The 13,675-nt window shown below is 37.6% G+C and overlaps 1 protein-coding gene across 11 annotated transcripts in view; it reads right to left on the reverse strand.

Annotated features, from left to right (window-relative positions):
• MYBPC1 (myosin binding protein C1) overlaps positions 1-12,779 on the reverse strand; it is an 87,559-nt gene extending 74,780 nt beyond the window's left edge. For all 11 annotated transcript variants that reach the window (XM_053894787.1, XM_053894786.1, XM_019446585.2 and 8 more), the window contains exon 1: positions 12,647-12,779. In XM_053894787.1, coding sequence (XP_053750762.1) covers positions 12,647-12,671 — 25 coding nt within the window. In that variant the 5' untranslated portion in view covers positions 12,672-12,779. The remainder of the gene's footprint in view (positions 1-12,646) is intronic.
• Positions 12,780-13,675: the final 896 nt, after the last annotated feature.

Here is a 13,675-nt window from a genome sequence, read left to right on the forward strand (position 1 = left end):
GTGTCCTAAATATCACCTAATTCTGTCCCATTTCAAATGTGATTGTGAATGTAAGGGGTTACCATACATGGGCACTTTTCCTCTCTCTTTGATCACAAGCTTCTTGAGGACAAGGCCTGTCTCCTCCTCCTTTTCAAATTCTGCACAGCAGGTGCTCTATAAATATAGTTGATTGGCAGCCTGTTCAGTACGGCACAAAAGCCCCTTCTCCTCGCTGCCAAGAAATCAAGAACCGTCCGCTGGCACTCCAAGGGCAGCTTTCTTCATCTGCACTACCCACAGGGAACACTATGTCTCCCATTGGCGACCCTTCTGCTGGCTGAATGCTGTGAGGCATTCACCCAACCCCATCATTTCTTAACAAGGGCAGGAGAGCAATTAGGCTAGAGTTTTGGCCCTCAGTGCCGGTACAACCTTGGCCTTTCTAAGGAATTCCCCCTCTCAAAATCTGGGTTGCATTTCTTAGCACATAACCCTCAATCAGCCATGCTAACTCCACGGTCAACTAGCTTAGCCCTGTCCTAACTGTCAGTAGGCACTTGGCCTTGGGAAACTCTCCAAATCTTTAGATTTGGAGCAAAGGTTATTTATTGAAGTGAGGCCCTGCTCTACTTCTGCTAATTCAAAAACCAAAAGGCAAATTTTTCAGAACTTTTCTGCCAGGTGAATAAAGTAGGATTTTTGTCCATCTCTTTCATCCTCCCCGGTTGTCTTGATTAGGAAACATACAGACAGGATGGAGTAAAGGATATACAAGGGATGTAACTTTTTTTTTTAATAAAAGGAAGAAACTTGGAAACCCAGAAAGTAATAAGTCCAAGGAAATATAATATATATATTTATAAATATATACACATATATTTATTAAAAAAAAAAAATATATATATATGTAATGTTTATTCACCTTTGAAGGAGCAAGAGACAGAGCATGAGCAGGGGAGGGGCAGAGGGAGACATAGGATGCAAAGCAGGCTCCAGGCTCTGAGCTGTCAGCACAGAGCTCTACGTGGGGCTCAAACCCATGAGCTGTGAGATCGTGACTTGAACCGAAGTCGGACACTTAACCGACTGAGCCACCCAGGCACCCCAAAATGTTTTTGTGGACAACATAAAAATTAATTAGATTCTGAACCAGCAACTAAAGTTACCTCGTGCTTCCTTAGGCAAGGACGGCTGTTCTTTGATCCTTTCTAGTTCACAGATATAGACTTACCCTCCCTCTGCAACACTGAAGCGTTTTCAAAGGGCTTGATCTATTTATGGTGGATTTTTCCTATGACCACCTACTGTAAGAAGCACAGGTATGCCACCAATGGCATGTCTGCATAGCGAGTGCCAGGGCACTCTAACTGACGGGCACTGGTGGCAGCTGCTAAACACACAGCCCGTATGTGGCCTCTGGGGTCTGCTGAAAGACCAGGAACCCAGAAGCTCCATAAATGGTCTGCTTTCTCCGATGCAATCCATTCCTGTTTTCTACAATCAAGGGTTCCATGGTCAGTAAATTAAAGGGGGGAAAAAAACCAATTCAGGTCTTAGGAGGCATTAACTGACCTGCCTCTCTCTATGTATGTGTCTCTACACCAAAATGATATAAACATCCCAGCTCTCTCCTTCCCATGGGCTCACTGACTCAGATAATACATTGTTTGGATTCTTTAAAAATGTTTTATGGGCTTTCAGGTGCAGTTTAATTTAGCCTTTTGATAGCATGGAGAACACAATTACATCCTATGAATATGTTGCAGAGGCATAGAAAAGACAGGAAGAACATGTAATAACACTTGTTATGTTATCATCGAGTAGTAGAATTACAGGTCTTTTTTTGTGGCTTTCCTTTTGTCACTTTGTTGGATAAAATAATTGTGCTAAAACCATCCTTTGGTAATTTTCTGTGCGGGAGAAAATTGTTATGTTGTCCCTCATTATGTATTCTCAAAGTCACATTCTTGGTTTGAAATAAAATATGTGAATGCTTTATATATTGTAAGCATCGTGGTGAATGAGGCTTTATCTGGCCGACTTCTGTTTTGTCATGTTTGGTAGTATAGCAAATTATCTTTCTTCCCAGGTTAAATATATAAATATTGTCAGGTATATCCCCTGGTGATAGTGGGATCTGGCACTGTGTGCATGTTGCAGCCTATGCCCAGCACAATGGAAACTGCTTTAGTATAAAATATTATTTGTATGGAGGTGTTCATAATACTTAGAGAAGTTTTAATTATATGAATTATAACTGTCACCAAAACTATCAGCAAACACAATGACGATGCCTTTTGTACTGGCCATATTCCTTAGGCATCAGAATCTAGGTTTGAGAAATAAATTAATGTTTAATCTAACGTTTTTACAGTTAGATGCTTAATTTGTCCCCTATTATATTCATTATAGGCTGTGGGTGTGGATATCTTATACCTTGGGATTTAGGGATTTGGGATTAGACATTTTTTAGAGGTAATTCTTTATTGGTTTATAATAGTGATTCTTAGAGTATGATCTGGGTATCCTTGAGAGCTCCTGAGACCTTTCTGGGGATCCACAAGGTCACAACTATTTTCATAATAATGCTAAGACATTATTTGCCTTTTTCATTCATATTCTCTCACAAATACGCAAAGGATATATAATGTGTGATGACATCAACTCTGACAACTAATAGAACATGTGCTGTGTATTTTTATCTCTTAAAAATTTATCAGTTTTAATTTCTAATACAGTATATATTGATAAATATAATGTGTGTAGGCTTTTTAGTTTCTCAATAATTATTAAGTGCCAATGTATCTGAGACCACAAAGTTTGAGAAACATTTAGAATTTATGATAAATCTTCTTAAAAAATTATTTTGTGCGTGGACACTTAAAAAAATAAACTTATGTCATATGCCTCATTCAGGAAAAATCTGTAGCCTTGATGAATTAAATGAATGAAGCAGTCAAAATAAAAACTATAAATTGGTTTGGTGGGCTTAAATATAACTTATTTTCCTATGTGTACAATAATAGAGACAATAATAGAGACAAAATACTGTCTGGTAATACTTCCCCTATTCAGAATTCAGCTATCTAGCAACCTCACTTATCCAGAGAACAGCTGCTGACCAGTCAATTTAAAAGGGTGTCCAAAGAGCAAAATGGATTTGTTTCAAGCTTCTCAAGCCCTGGGCACTAAAAGCCTAAGTGCTTGATTCACAAGAGAGCCCACCCAGGTCCTTAACAAGCCTGGGAATTGGGACTCTGGTGAGGCAGGCCAGGGGTGGGATTTAAGGAGGCACTCACTCACAAGTGCCAACTCGACCCTTGCATGACTCTGAGAGTGCATGCCTCCTTAAATGTGATGCCCTAGGCGCCTTGTGGACACTCCACAGTGTAGCCCCACTCAGGGGGATTCCAGAATCCCCCTGGGGTCCACAGAAAAGAGAGGGGGACAGCTTAAAATACTGCCTGACAAGAGTAATAAAAGAAGATAGTGGACTTCTAGCAAGGGATGAAACAGGAGAGCTATGGAAAATTGCATTCAAAATGCAAATAATATGAGTCCAATTAATACAAAAGCAAATAATTTGGGCTCTCAAGGTGTCACGTGGCACAATAACTGACATCTATAATTTAAGACAAAGTTATTTCCACTGTACTTTGGTTTTTTTAATTAATTAATTAATTTATTTATTTATTTTTGAGAGAGACAGAGAGAATGAGAGCAGGGGAGGGGCAGAGAGAAAGGGAGAATTTCAAGGAGGCCCTGGCTGTCAGCACAGAGCCTGATGTGGAGCTCGAACTCATGAATCATGAGATCATGACCTAGACTAAATCAAGAGTCGGACAATCACCTGAGCCACCCAGGCACCCTTGTACTCTGTTTTTAAAAGTAAGAAGTAGGGGCACCTGAGTGGCTCAGTTGGTTAAGCATCTGACTCTTGATTTCGGCTCAGGTCATGATCTCACATTTCTGTGAGCTAGCAGCACAGAGCCTGCTTGGGATTCTCTCTCTTCTCTGCCCCTACCCTGTGCATGCATGCATGCACACTCTCTCTTTCAAAATAAATAAAAATTTAAAAAAAAAAGCAAGGAGTAAAATGTTACATTGAAGGCATGTTTCTATCCAAATTGGTTGAAATAATACGGTTTGAGAACAAAATAAACTCTGAGATTCCAAGGAGACCAGCTATTCAGAATGCTTCAGTCAATTAAATCCATATTCATTTACTGTGGCTAAATATTGCCAAAAATTGTATTCTAAGGTTCTGAATACATGAAGTCTACTTGTGAATCAGGTATGCAAATTTTCAATGACTCATTATTCAGCTTGATGGAATTTCCCTGAACCCACAGGATTTTTTCCCCTTTCCTTGTAGAATTGTTATTTTTTATAAGATTTTATTTTTAAGTAATCTCTACACACAATGTGGGGCTTGAACCCACAACCCTGAAGTCAACAGTTGGCAGCTCTTCCGACTGAGACGGCCAGGTGCCCCCCCATCCCCACCCCAACCTCCAGTCAGGTTGGTCCGTATGTCTTTCTAATTATGCATGTTTCAACTTCGGAATGTCATTCCACACAGGAAAAGAATTGAAATAGGGTTAGAATTGCACAGCAACAAATAGCTTCTCACTGTTAACATGGGGCTGGATTAAAATGAAGCCTTTTGCTAAGATCTGATGACTTGTTTCTTTAGCGTGATTCTTACCATATTTGAAGTAAGAGTCAAACGGGGGTTGAGTGGCATAGATGGGGTGGAGGTGGTGTGGGAAAATCTTTACTCAAATTGAAAAAGTTTAAAAATTTAGCACAGGTCACAAGGAAATTATTGCAAAAGTGATTCAAATTGTTAACAATTTCCCCTTTTAGTCCCTTATTCTGCCTCTCCCGGGGGTCTGTTCCTGGGCAGACCATCACCACAATCACAGCACTCTTATGTGGTTATACGGTTATCAGATAAATCCCTTAAAGGCCTTGCCCCAACGCATTGCTGGGCCTCCGATTGGGTGACTTTTTAAAAATAGAGGAAGGACAGGCCTGATGCCAGGTGGGGTCATAAAAATAAAATTCCACAGCAGTAAACACAGTGGCACTCAATCAATCACAACCATATGTGGTCATGGAGAGTTCTTTATGTGACTATCTCAGAAACACTCAGACCTGGAAGACCCCACCTGCTAAACGCACCCCTGTGGGGAGAGAAATCTTAATGTTCCACAAACCCAAGCCTTTCAGCCGTTGGTGGCGGATACAGTTACATGTTCAACTGCACAGGGTGACTCTTTCAACTAAGTGGGAAAGGCCATGCTTCCACAACGGAACAGTGGAGAAACAACTGGTTATCTTCGTCTGTTTAACAACTGGAGACCCCTAAGTGGACATGATATATTTCAGTGGGAACACAACATAGGCTCTGGAGTAGAGACCTCTTATTTTATCTGGGCTTCTGTGGGTGAAAACTAAGATGATTCACCCCAAGTTAAAAAAGGAAATTCTCATGGCAGTGGCAGTGATGGCTATGATAATAACAGCAACTTCTTTGGAAGATATTATAAATATTAACAATAGTTATTAAATAAATATTAAGGAGAGGAGCAGTGGTTATTATGTACCTTACAGTGGTTGTTCCATGTTGGTGGAAATGCCCTCAAAGTTTATGTTAAGGGTAAGGCATTTAACACCTTATGCCAGATTCTGAGTTTGCTGTTTTAGAAGGAAAATACTTAAGTTCTTACATGGTAGGTCCTATTCTGAGCTTTTTACTTTATTTATCTTATTTCCTTCATGCAAAGACCTAATGGGTCGGGTACTATTATTATTCACATTTCACAGAGGAGGAAACTGAAGCATATGAAGTGTAACTAACTCAATACATGGTACAGCTGGAACTTGAACAGCCTAGAATGTTCTATGAATAGTATACCTTGTTTATGTTACTGTGTTTAATAATGACTATGACTTAATATGCATAAGGGAAAAGCCAAAATACTATGCAGAATAATTCTAAATCCATCTAACTTTAAAAAATGAGAAATGAAAAGAATTATACAAATATATTATTTTTAAGTTACAAGTAGAGCATTCTGTTGCAAGATATATAAAATTTTATAAAATGCAGAAGGTAATATCTGATACAAGCAAAGAATTCTGAGGAGTTTGAAAAGAGATTTGATACTATTTACAGGAAGAATTGGATGATTTTGGAGAAAAAGAAAAACATTTTCTAGCCTAGGTTCTTGCAAATATCTATAGTACAAGTCAAAGAAAATGAATAACAAAAGTAAAGATCTAACATCTGACATATTAAACATAACTTTAGGTCTTATATTGATGTGCCAAACTGGCCCATAAAAAAGATTCCTGAGGGACCGTAAAAGGGCAAAAGACTTATCAAAGTGGATTTCAGACTTGAAAGGCATAATAGAAGTCAGATTACAGTTAGCTTTTTATGAATTCATTTTTAGAGAGAGAAATAAGCATGTAACGAAATGATCCTGGTTTGCCAAATCGGCCACTTCACTCCCCAATCTGAAGGAATCTAAGACTTTACTCTGGAAATGCATAAATAATACACTGCCGATAATATAGAAATGGAAAACCCATAAATAATCTGCCCCACGAATGGGAACATCCTGAAATTTGGCTTACTGTCTATCTGCGTAGCTGTCCAAAACAAATGTACTTCTTATAAATTAAAACTGGGCCTAGCCACACAGAGTAGAGCACATGATATTGTCCCTTTGATGGTTTGGGGCTGTTTTTATAAAAAGCTGAGGGGACAGAAGCCCTGTTCTCTCTGGTTATGAGACGCTTTGCATACTTACAGGAAATTAATTGATAAAGTCTTCTTTTTCACAGTTTCGTATTCCTTAATCACTATGCTTTCAGATTTTCGGAAACTGCTCTTGAATAAACAATGACTACTTCATAATTACCCCAACTAGGAACACTGTAATTCAGTAACTGCCTTTCCACATATTTATTGGGTTTTCCTCGGGTTTAACAGGCTGGACCAACAAGGACTCCAGAAAAGACAGCTGTTCCTATCAAGAGCTGATATGGGATAAAAACCAAGAAAGGAGACATGGCCGTGTCCCCTCAGGTACACACATAAAATGAGTTTTGATTTTTTGATTTTTGATTTTTGATTTCTAGGGCTTTAATTCTGTTCTTTATTATCTAACACACCCAAGTGTGTCTAGAGATGAGATCTAGAATTACCAGAAATCACAGGCTGCCAAGAGTATATTGTGTCTCTTAATATAGGTTTCAAAGACAAATTAAGGAGGAGTGCAGATAAAAATAGTAATTATTAACAATAATAAAAATTCTTCTCCGTGTGTGCCTAAAGAGCCTACAAATACATGTTAGAGAAAATAATTATAAGAAATTTCTGCAAAAATAACAAAAATGCTTTTGCTTTTTAGGGCTGTAAAAACCACAGAACTTATTTTCTTTCACAACAACTCTCTAAAATTTTAAAAAGGGATATATTTACTTACAAAAGTATGGCAAAAACATTGTTTTCATATTTGCTCAAGTTTTTTAGAAAGACCACTTGTTTATTTATTATTATGCCCGTGCATTTCTTAAAAGTCACTTCAGCCAGGGTGGTTTCTTCACCATTCATGTAGGATTCGGGGATACTTTGAAATGGCTATAAATAAGGAAAGTGTGAATTGTGTGCCCATAAGGGGCCTAAAATAAAATGTTTCAAGGCCATGTCTCGGGTCCAAAATAAAGGGAGTCATTGAGGGAACAGAGGCTTGCAAATGCTTTCCTTTTCTCTTTCACTTGGGACCCTCAGACCCACTGAAGAGCCCAGTCTTTTTCTTTGCTCATTTTCAGGAACTCCCTTACAGCTGACTTTGTTGTACTTTGAAAGACCCGGAGAAGACTTCTTCAGATTTACTGGATGAGAAACAAGGATACAACTTGTTTTTTCCAAAGTTTTTTTAAAGCGATATATTTAGGGCACTTGAGAGGAAAGAATTGGCCAGTCCTTTATTTATCTTCCTAACAGGTGCAGCCCGGACAGTCATAAAAGCAGGCTACTGAAAAAGAATGATTTTGCCAAGTATTAAGCTTCTCTGGTGTGCATGCATTTGTCCCAGAGTATTCCTTCCAACAGCAGAGAGCTCAGATCTACACCACTCCTCTCCTGTACAGAATGGCAAAGTTTTGTCAGGGGGAAAAATATCATGACATTCATTTATACAACTTCTTCATTCCTCATCCAAATCTTCAACTTGACCTAAGTGAACCATTTCAGATTTGGAGGAAAATAGTCGCCCTTGATAAAATAGCTCCTCCCTCTGCTCCCATTCTTTCCCTTACTTCTTACAAATTAACTTTTCCCCAATTTGAATGAAAGGTAATATTCTATATGTAAGGTGACTTCTCCCAAAACAAATTTATTTTGGTGTTTGAAATAGGCCTTCCAGTCTCATGCAGGTGGAAACTGAAGGTCAAGGAGTAAATATGAGAGGAGGTTGGCCATCACCAGGGCACCTTTTCTGATGATGACTAAGCTTTGGGCGATGCTGAGAAATAAGCAAGAGGTGATGAATCCTGCTCTACATTCAGATAGATTTGGGGCAGAACTTTAAGATGTGATGAAATCTCTAGGGACCAAGAAAAAAAGATAAAGCAAAGGAAAAACTTCTATGGACTGAAAGAAAGTTATTCTCCTTTACCACGTTCCCATCCATTCCTACTGAGAAAGGTCAAGATAGTTTTGACAGATAGATCCTGTATGTTGATATAGCAAAAGAATCTGTAGCAACAATGCCATACCTTTGATTCCTGGAGTTATCAGAATGGTCCCTTAAAGTTATGGCCATAAATGAACCTATGTTTTGTCATGTTTGAGTTTCCAAGAAGAGATTTGACATGGAAGGTGAGAAAGCTATAGTGTCTTTCCCAAAGCTTTTTGAATCATACCCAGGCAACAAGGAGAACTTTTGCCTTTTTCCTATGAGTTAAGTACATGAAATACAATAGGGCCTGGTATATCACATAACAAAAAGTGAAATTGGTGTTAAGGCCTCAGATAATTTTTCTAGGTCCTGTAGATTCTGATAGTTAACAATTGTCTAAGTATATTAAAGAACCAGATTTTAATGATCACATACTATAGAGATAAAATTCTGATGAAATCATTTTATGGGTTTAAAAGCCATTCATGGCATTTTTAAAATATTGGAGGTTCTACCACAGAAGTATTTTCTAATTTCTAATTAGAAATTTTCAAGTTTCATGTTGATAAAGTCACTCCTTGAAGGAAAAGAGAAATTTCCAGTGAAAAGTGATTCTTTTACACATTAAATGCTCAGAGGCAATTAATCATGAGGGCTTTTAGAATAGATACCATGTTGTATATGTCTCTGAAATCCCAGAGACTAGCTTACAGTAAGTGCTCAGTTAATAGTTGATGCATAAATACATGTATCAGAAACTCTGGGAGATTCCCACAAATCTGAAACTTCCATCCACATCCTGTTACTATTTGATTGGAATAACTAGGCCTCAGGTTCTGCATGAATCCCAAGCAAAAGATAGGCCTTTTATCTGGAACTGACAGTAAAAATACTATAGTTGTCTAATGAATAAATATACAATTGATGAAGGTGGAGAGGAGGGCAATAGGAAATGGTTACTCCTTAAAAATAACGTTTTCCTGGGGCAACTGGATGGCTCAGTCAGTTAAGCGTCTAACTCTTGATCTCAGCTCAGGTCATGATCTCGTGGTTCACGAGTTCAAGCCCCATGTAGGGCTCTGGGCTGACAGTGCAGAGCCTGCTTGGGATTTTACCTCTCTTTGTCCCTCTGCCATTCCCCAACTCACACATTCTATCTCTCTCTCAAAATAAATAACTAAAGTTAAAAAAAAAAATGCTTTCTTTCTCCAGAAGGGGTTACTGAGCCATCCAGAATGTTTTCAAGAGTCTAAATCAGAACTGTTGGCTAATTACGTCCATTAGACTTCCTCCTTGAGGTCCAAAGTTACACCTGTCCTTCCTCCACCTCCTTAGAAGATTTTAGTTCTCCCAAGACCCAACATGAAGCTCCCAGAATTTGGTCACTGTAGGTTGGGAGGCAGTTAAGGGAGATGTCTTTTACACATTCAGATGCTGAAAACTCAGCCTCTTTTGAGGAGTTACTGCATCCTCCTGGATCCTAGGCTCATGTGTCCTATCAAGAGTCACAGCAAGTGGTCATGTCCTTCTTGGGCATGGTTCTCCCAGGTGGAGAGAAGATGTAAGATTTATAGGAGCTGGAGGAACCTGTCCCTTGGAAGTGTTTCTGCAGATAGTTTAAAGTGACTCTGAAGACTTGGTTTGGTGGCAGGTTTTATTCTTGAGGCTATCTTTCAGAGGGATCCAAGCGGATGGAACAAAACCAACCCCAGGGAAAATGAAGTAAGTTAGGAGGAGGTACAAGGACCAGAATAGTTCCTGAATTGCCATATATCTTACTCTTTAATGTAAATAATATGAAAGTGCAATGATTTCACCAGGAAAATTATGTAAGGTGCAGTTCCTTTAAGAACCCATTCTGCTGGTAAGGAAACGGAAAAAATCCCTGTACTTCCTTAAAGGATTTTAAATACATCAGTAACCCTCTTTTTATCCCCACTCCCCACCATCCAAATTTAAACTAACCGCAGAATCTATGAGTGTAAAATTACTGTCCTGGGGGTGGGGGGGACTGTTACACAGAATATCAACCGTGCATTTATAGCAAAAGAAGATCATGGGGACCTTGGCATCTGTATTGATTTACTCAAAAAGAAAAAAATAAATATTTGGGGGGAGGGGGGGAATGCTGAAGTTAAAGATAGATCTTCCTTTTTGTAGCTCTAAAATTTCATGGTCTCTAAAAGCGGAGTGGGTCAGATTGAGTTGTAAAACCAGACCAAAAGTAAAACTTTATCACATCTAGCAACCAATGTAATTTGATTGGCTTTATAAGCTCTACAGTCTGTCATCTTATTTATTAGTTTTTCAGCTTGTCATTTTCAATTGAGCATTAAAATAACACATGCAAATTTATCCACTAAATGCAAGATAATTAAAACAATATTCTGTCCTTAGCCAGGAAACATAGAATGCATTTCATCCAAATAAGCCTTGAAGAGGCTAGTCAAGTGACAGATCAAATAAAAAGGACACTTAATACACATGTAAATCATTTGCATTACAAATAAGACACTTTAGCAGGGGTTGGACTCACTGCCTGGTAGTTGGGATTAAGTTCCCATATTAATGCATGCATTTGGTGTGGTTATTTCGGGTGGAAGACTTCATCCATCAATGCCTCCACCACTAAGTAAAGCCAACCTGTAAACTGATCACCACAGCCTGTCAACACTGGTTACTTAATTACATAAAGAAAATATATTTCAAAGACTTTTGATAATTTGGGTAGTATTTCAATTTTAGGCCCCATGTCTAGCATCTTTTTCAAGGTTCTCCAAAACAATGACTAAAAGCAGTTTTAAGAATTAAAAGTGAAAATACTGAATACTATTTTTATGCTTCTGCTCATCTTTTTTTTTTTTGCTTTTATTTGCAGAAGTCAAAAATAAACTCCTGAAACCAATACTGCACTGTATGTTAACTAACTCAAATTTTAAATTAAAAAAGAAAAAAATGCAAAAACTAGAAAAACAAAATAAAATAAAATGAGCAGTGTTTTTAAAAAAAAGATGTCAAAAATAAAGATTTGGTAAGCACTAATATGAATGAAATAATATTTTAAAAAGACATTTCCATTAAAAATTAAGCTTCCTGGACTTGTGCTGTTAATTTGTGTTTTTCATTAGTCATTTTAGTAATTTCTAATTCTAATTTATTTATGTTACTAATTAGTAGTTCTTAAATATTGATTTTTTTATAAAAGGAAGAAACTTTATTAGAGGAAGCATTTCTTCTAATGAAGAATCTTATCCTATTTTCAGTGTAATTATTCTTAAAAGGCTACATATTAAGAATATGTCTATAAGAAAAACCATTGAAGAACATAATGTAGCAGCGATATTCAAAGACATTCTCTTTTATCCAGTTGTCTCATTTTCTTTGCATGCAAGAATTTAATAATATAATAAGTAAGAAACTCCAAAAGCACTGATAAAAAAATAGCTGCATCTGTATATCTGTACATTTTAAATGTCTTCCCATGAAAAAAGATATAGCAAATCTGGAGATATTTGTTGCAAATTATTTTTTAAAATCTGATCAAATTTATTAACTAAGAAAGCATTACAAGCTTCTCCCACCACCCACAAATTGCAAATACATGGTGAAAAATTTGTGATTGAGCCTGAGAAAATATGCTTGAGAATGCAATATATTCACCATGAGCAATTAACCTCCTTAAATTACACTTTGAGGATACCTTTCAACTGAATGATAAAATTATAATTTGATCATTTTAGTCACTATCCCTTCATAAGCCATCTTTCTCAGATATTTTTCAATTCGTTATACTCTTCCTATATTTTTCCTCTGGTCTGTGTACTGTAAAGGATCTTTTCCTTAAATCGCAGTGATTCTATATCTTATAGTCTGTTTAAGAAACTGGGTATTTGTTTGAAAATAAATACCCAAATGAGCATACTGTATTCAAAAGTACAACAAAGAGATTTATGGATGAGTCTTACCCTCTTTCTTAGTGGGTTCTGGCATGACCACAATAAAACGTTATTCTCCAAAAGTTTGTTCCCCTCCGATACTAGTTGACAGAAACCCCACAGACAGTGAGAGATGGTGCAGGTCAGCGTGACAAGCAGTTGGGGAGAAGTCCAGTGCTTTTATACTGTGTCTGCACAGCAATCACGTTGGCACCGCCCTTTCTTCAACACAAGGATGCTGGAACTTGACAGCTATGAGGACCTTTCTCACATCTGTTGTCTGCACTCTGCTCTCTCGCCTACTGGAAGGAATCTCCTGTCCATCTCGTGTGGCTCTGAGAACACCTCTAACTTTCTAAATTCAGCTGCAGCTCCGTGTTCCTTCTTACTCTTGTCTTTCTGTCTGATGAGGCATGTGTCGAGTCAGGAGTACAGAATGTTTGCTGGATGATAAAAAATTAAATTAAAAATCATAATATGCCAATTCAACATATACCTTAATTTTCACTAAGATTATAAGGAAAAAAATCTCTGTGTTCAGATGACAATGTTTATGCTCCCATTGGCTTTTTGTATTCATCAGTTCTTAATTATTGGTTTTAATTTTCTTTCTCATTTTTTCAGTAATATGTTAATATTAATTTGTCAAGCCAAATTTCTATACTGAAAATCCTGCCTCATTTTTTGTTTTTGCAAGAATAGCAAGTGTTTCTGTTGGGATATACTTAGCATTTTCCTTTTTTCAAGAAATGTCCTGAAAAAAATACCGGGCATATAAAAGAATGAAATAATGATACATGCTACAACATGGGGAAGCTTGAGAACATTATAGAAGTGAGAGAAGCTAGGTGCATAAGACCACAGTATACAATTCCACTGTTATAAAATGCCCATGTTAGGCAAATCCAGAGTCAGAAAGTCAATTAGTGGTTGACTTTTTTCCAGGGGCTGAAGGGAGCTGGAATTGGGAGTCATTGATCATGGATGTGGAATTTCTTTGGGGGGGTGATGAAAATGTGTTCTAGAGTTAGATAGTAGTGATGGTTGTATAACTTTGTG

Source organism: Panthera pardus, unplaced genomic scaffold (genome assembly GCF_024362965.1).
Source record: "Panthera pardus isolate Hobbes unplaced genomic scaffold, ASM2436296v1 HiC_scaffold_6, whole genome shotgun sequence".
Taxonomy (NCBI): Eukaryota; Metazoa; Chordata; class Mammalia; order Carnivora; family Felidae; genus Panthera; species Panthera pardus.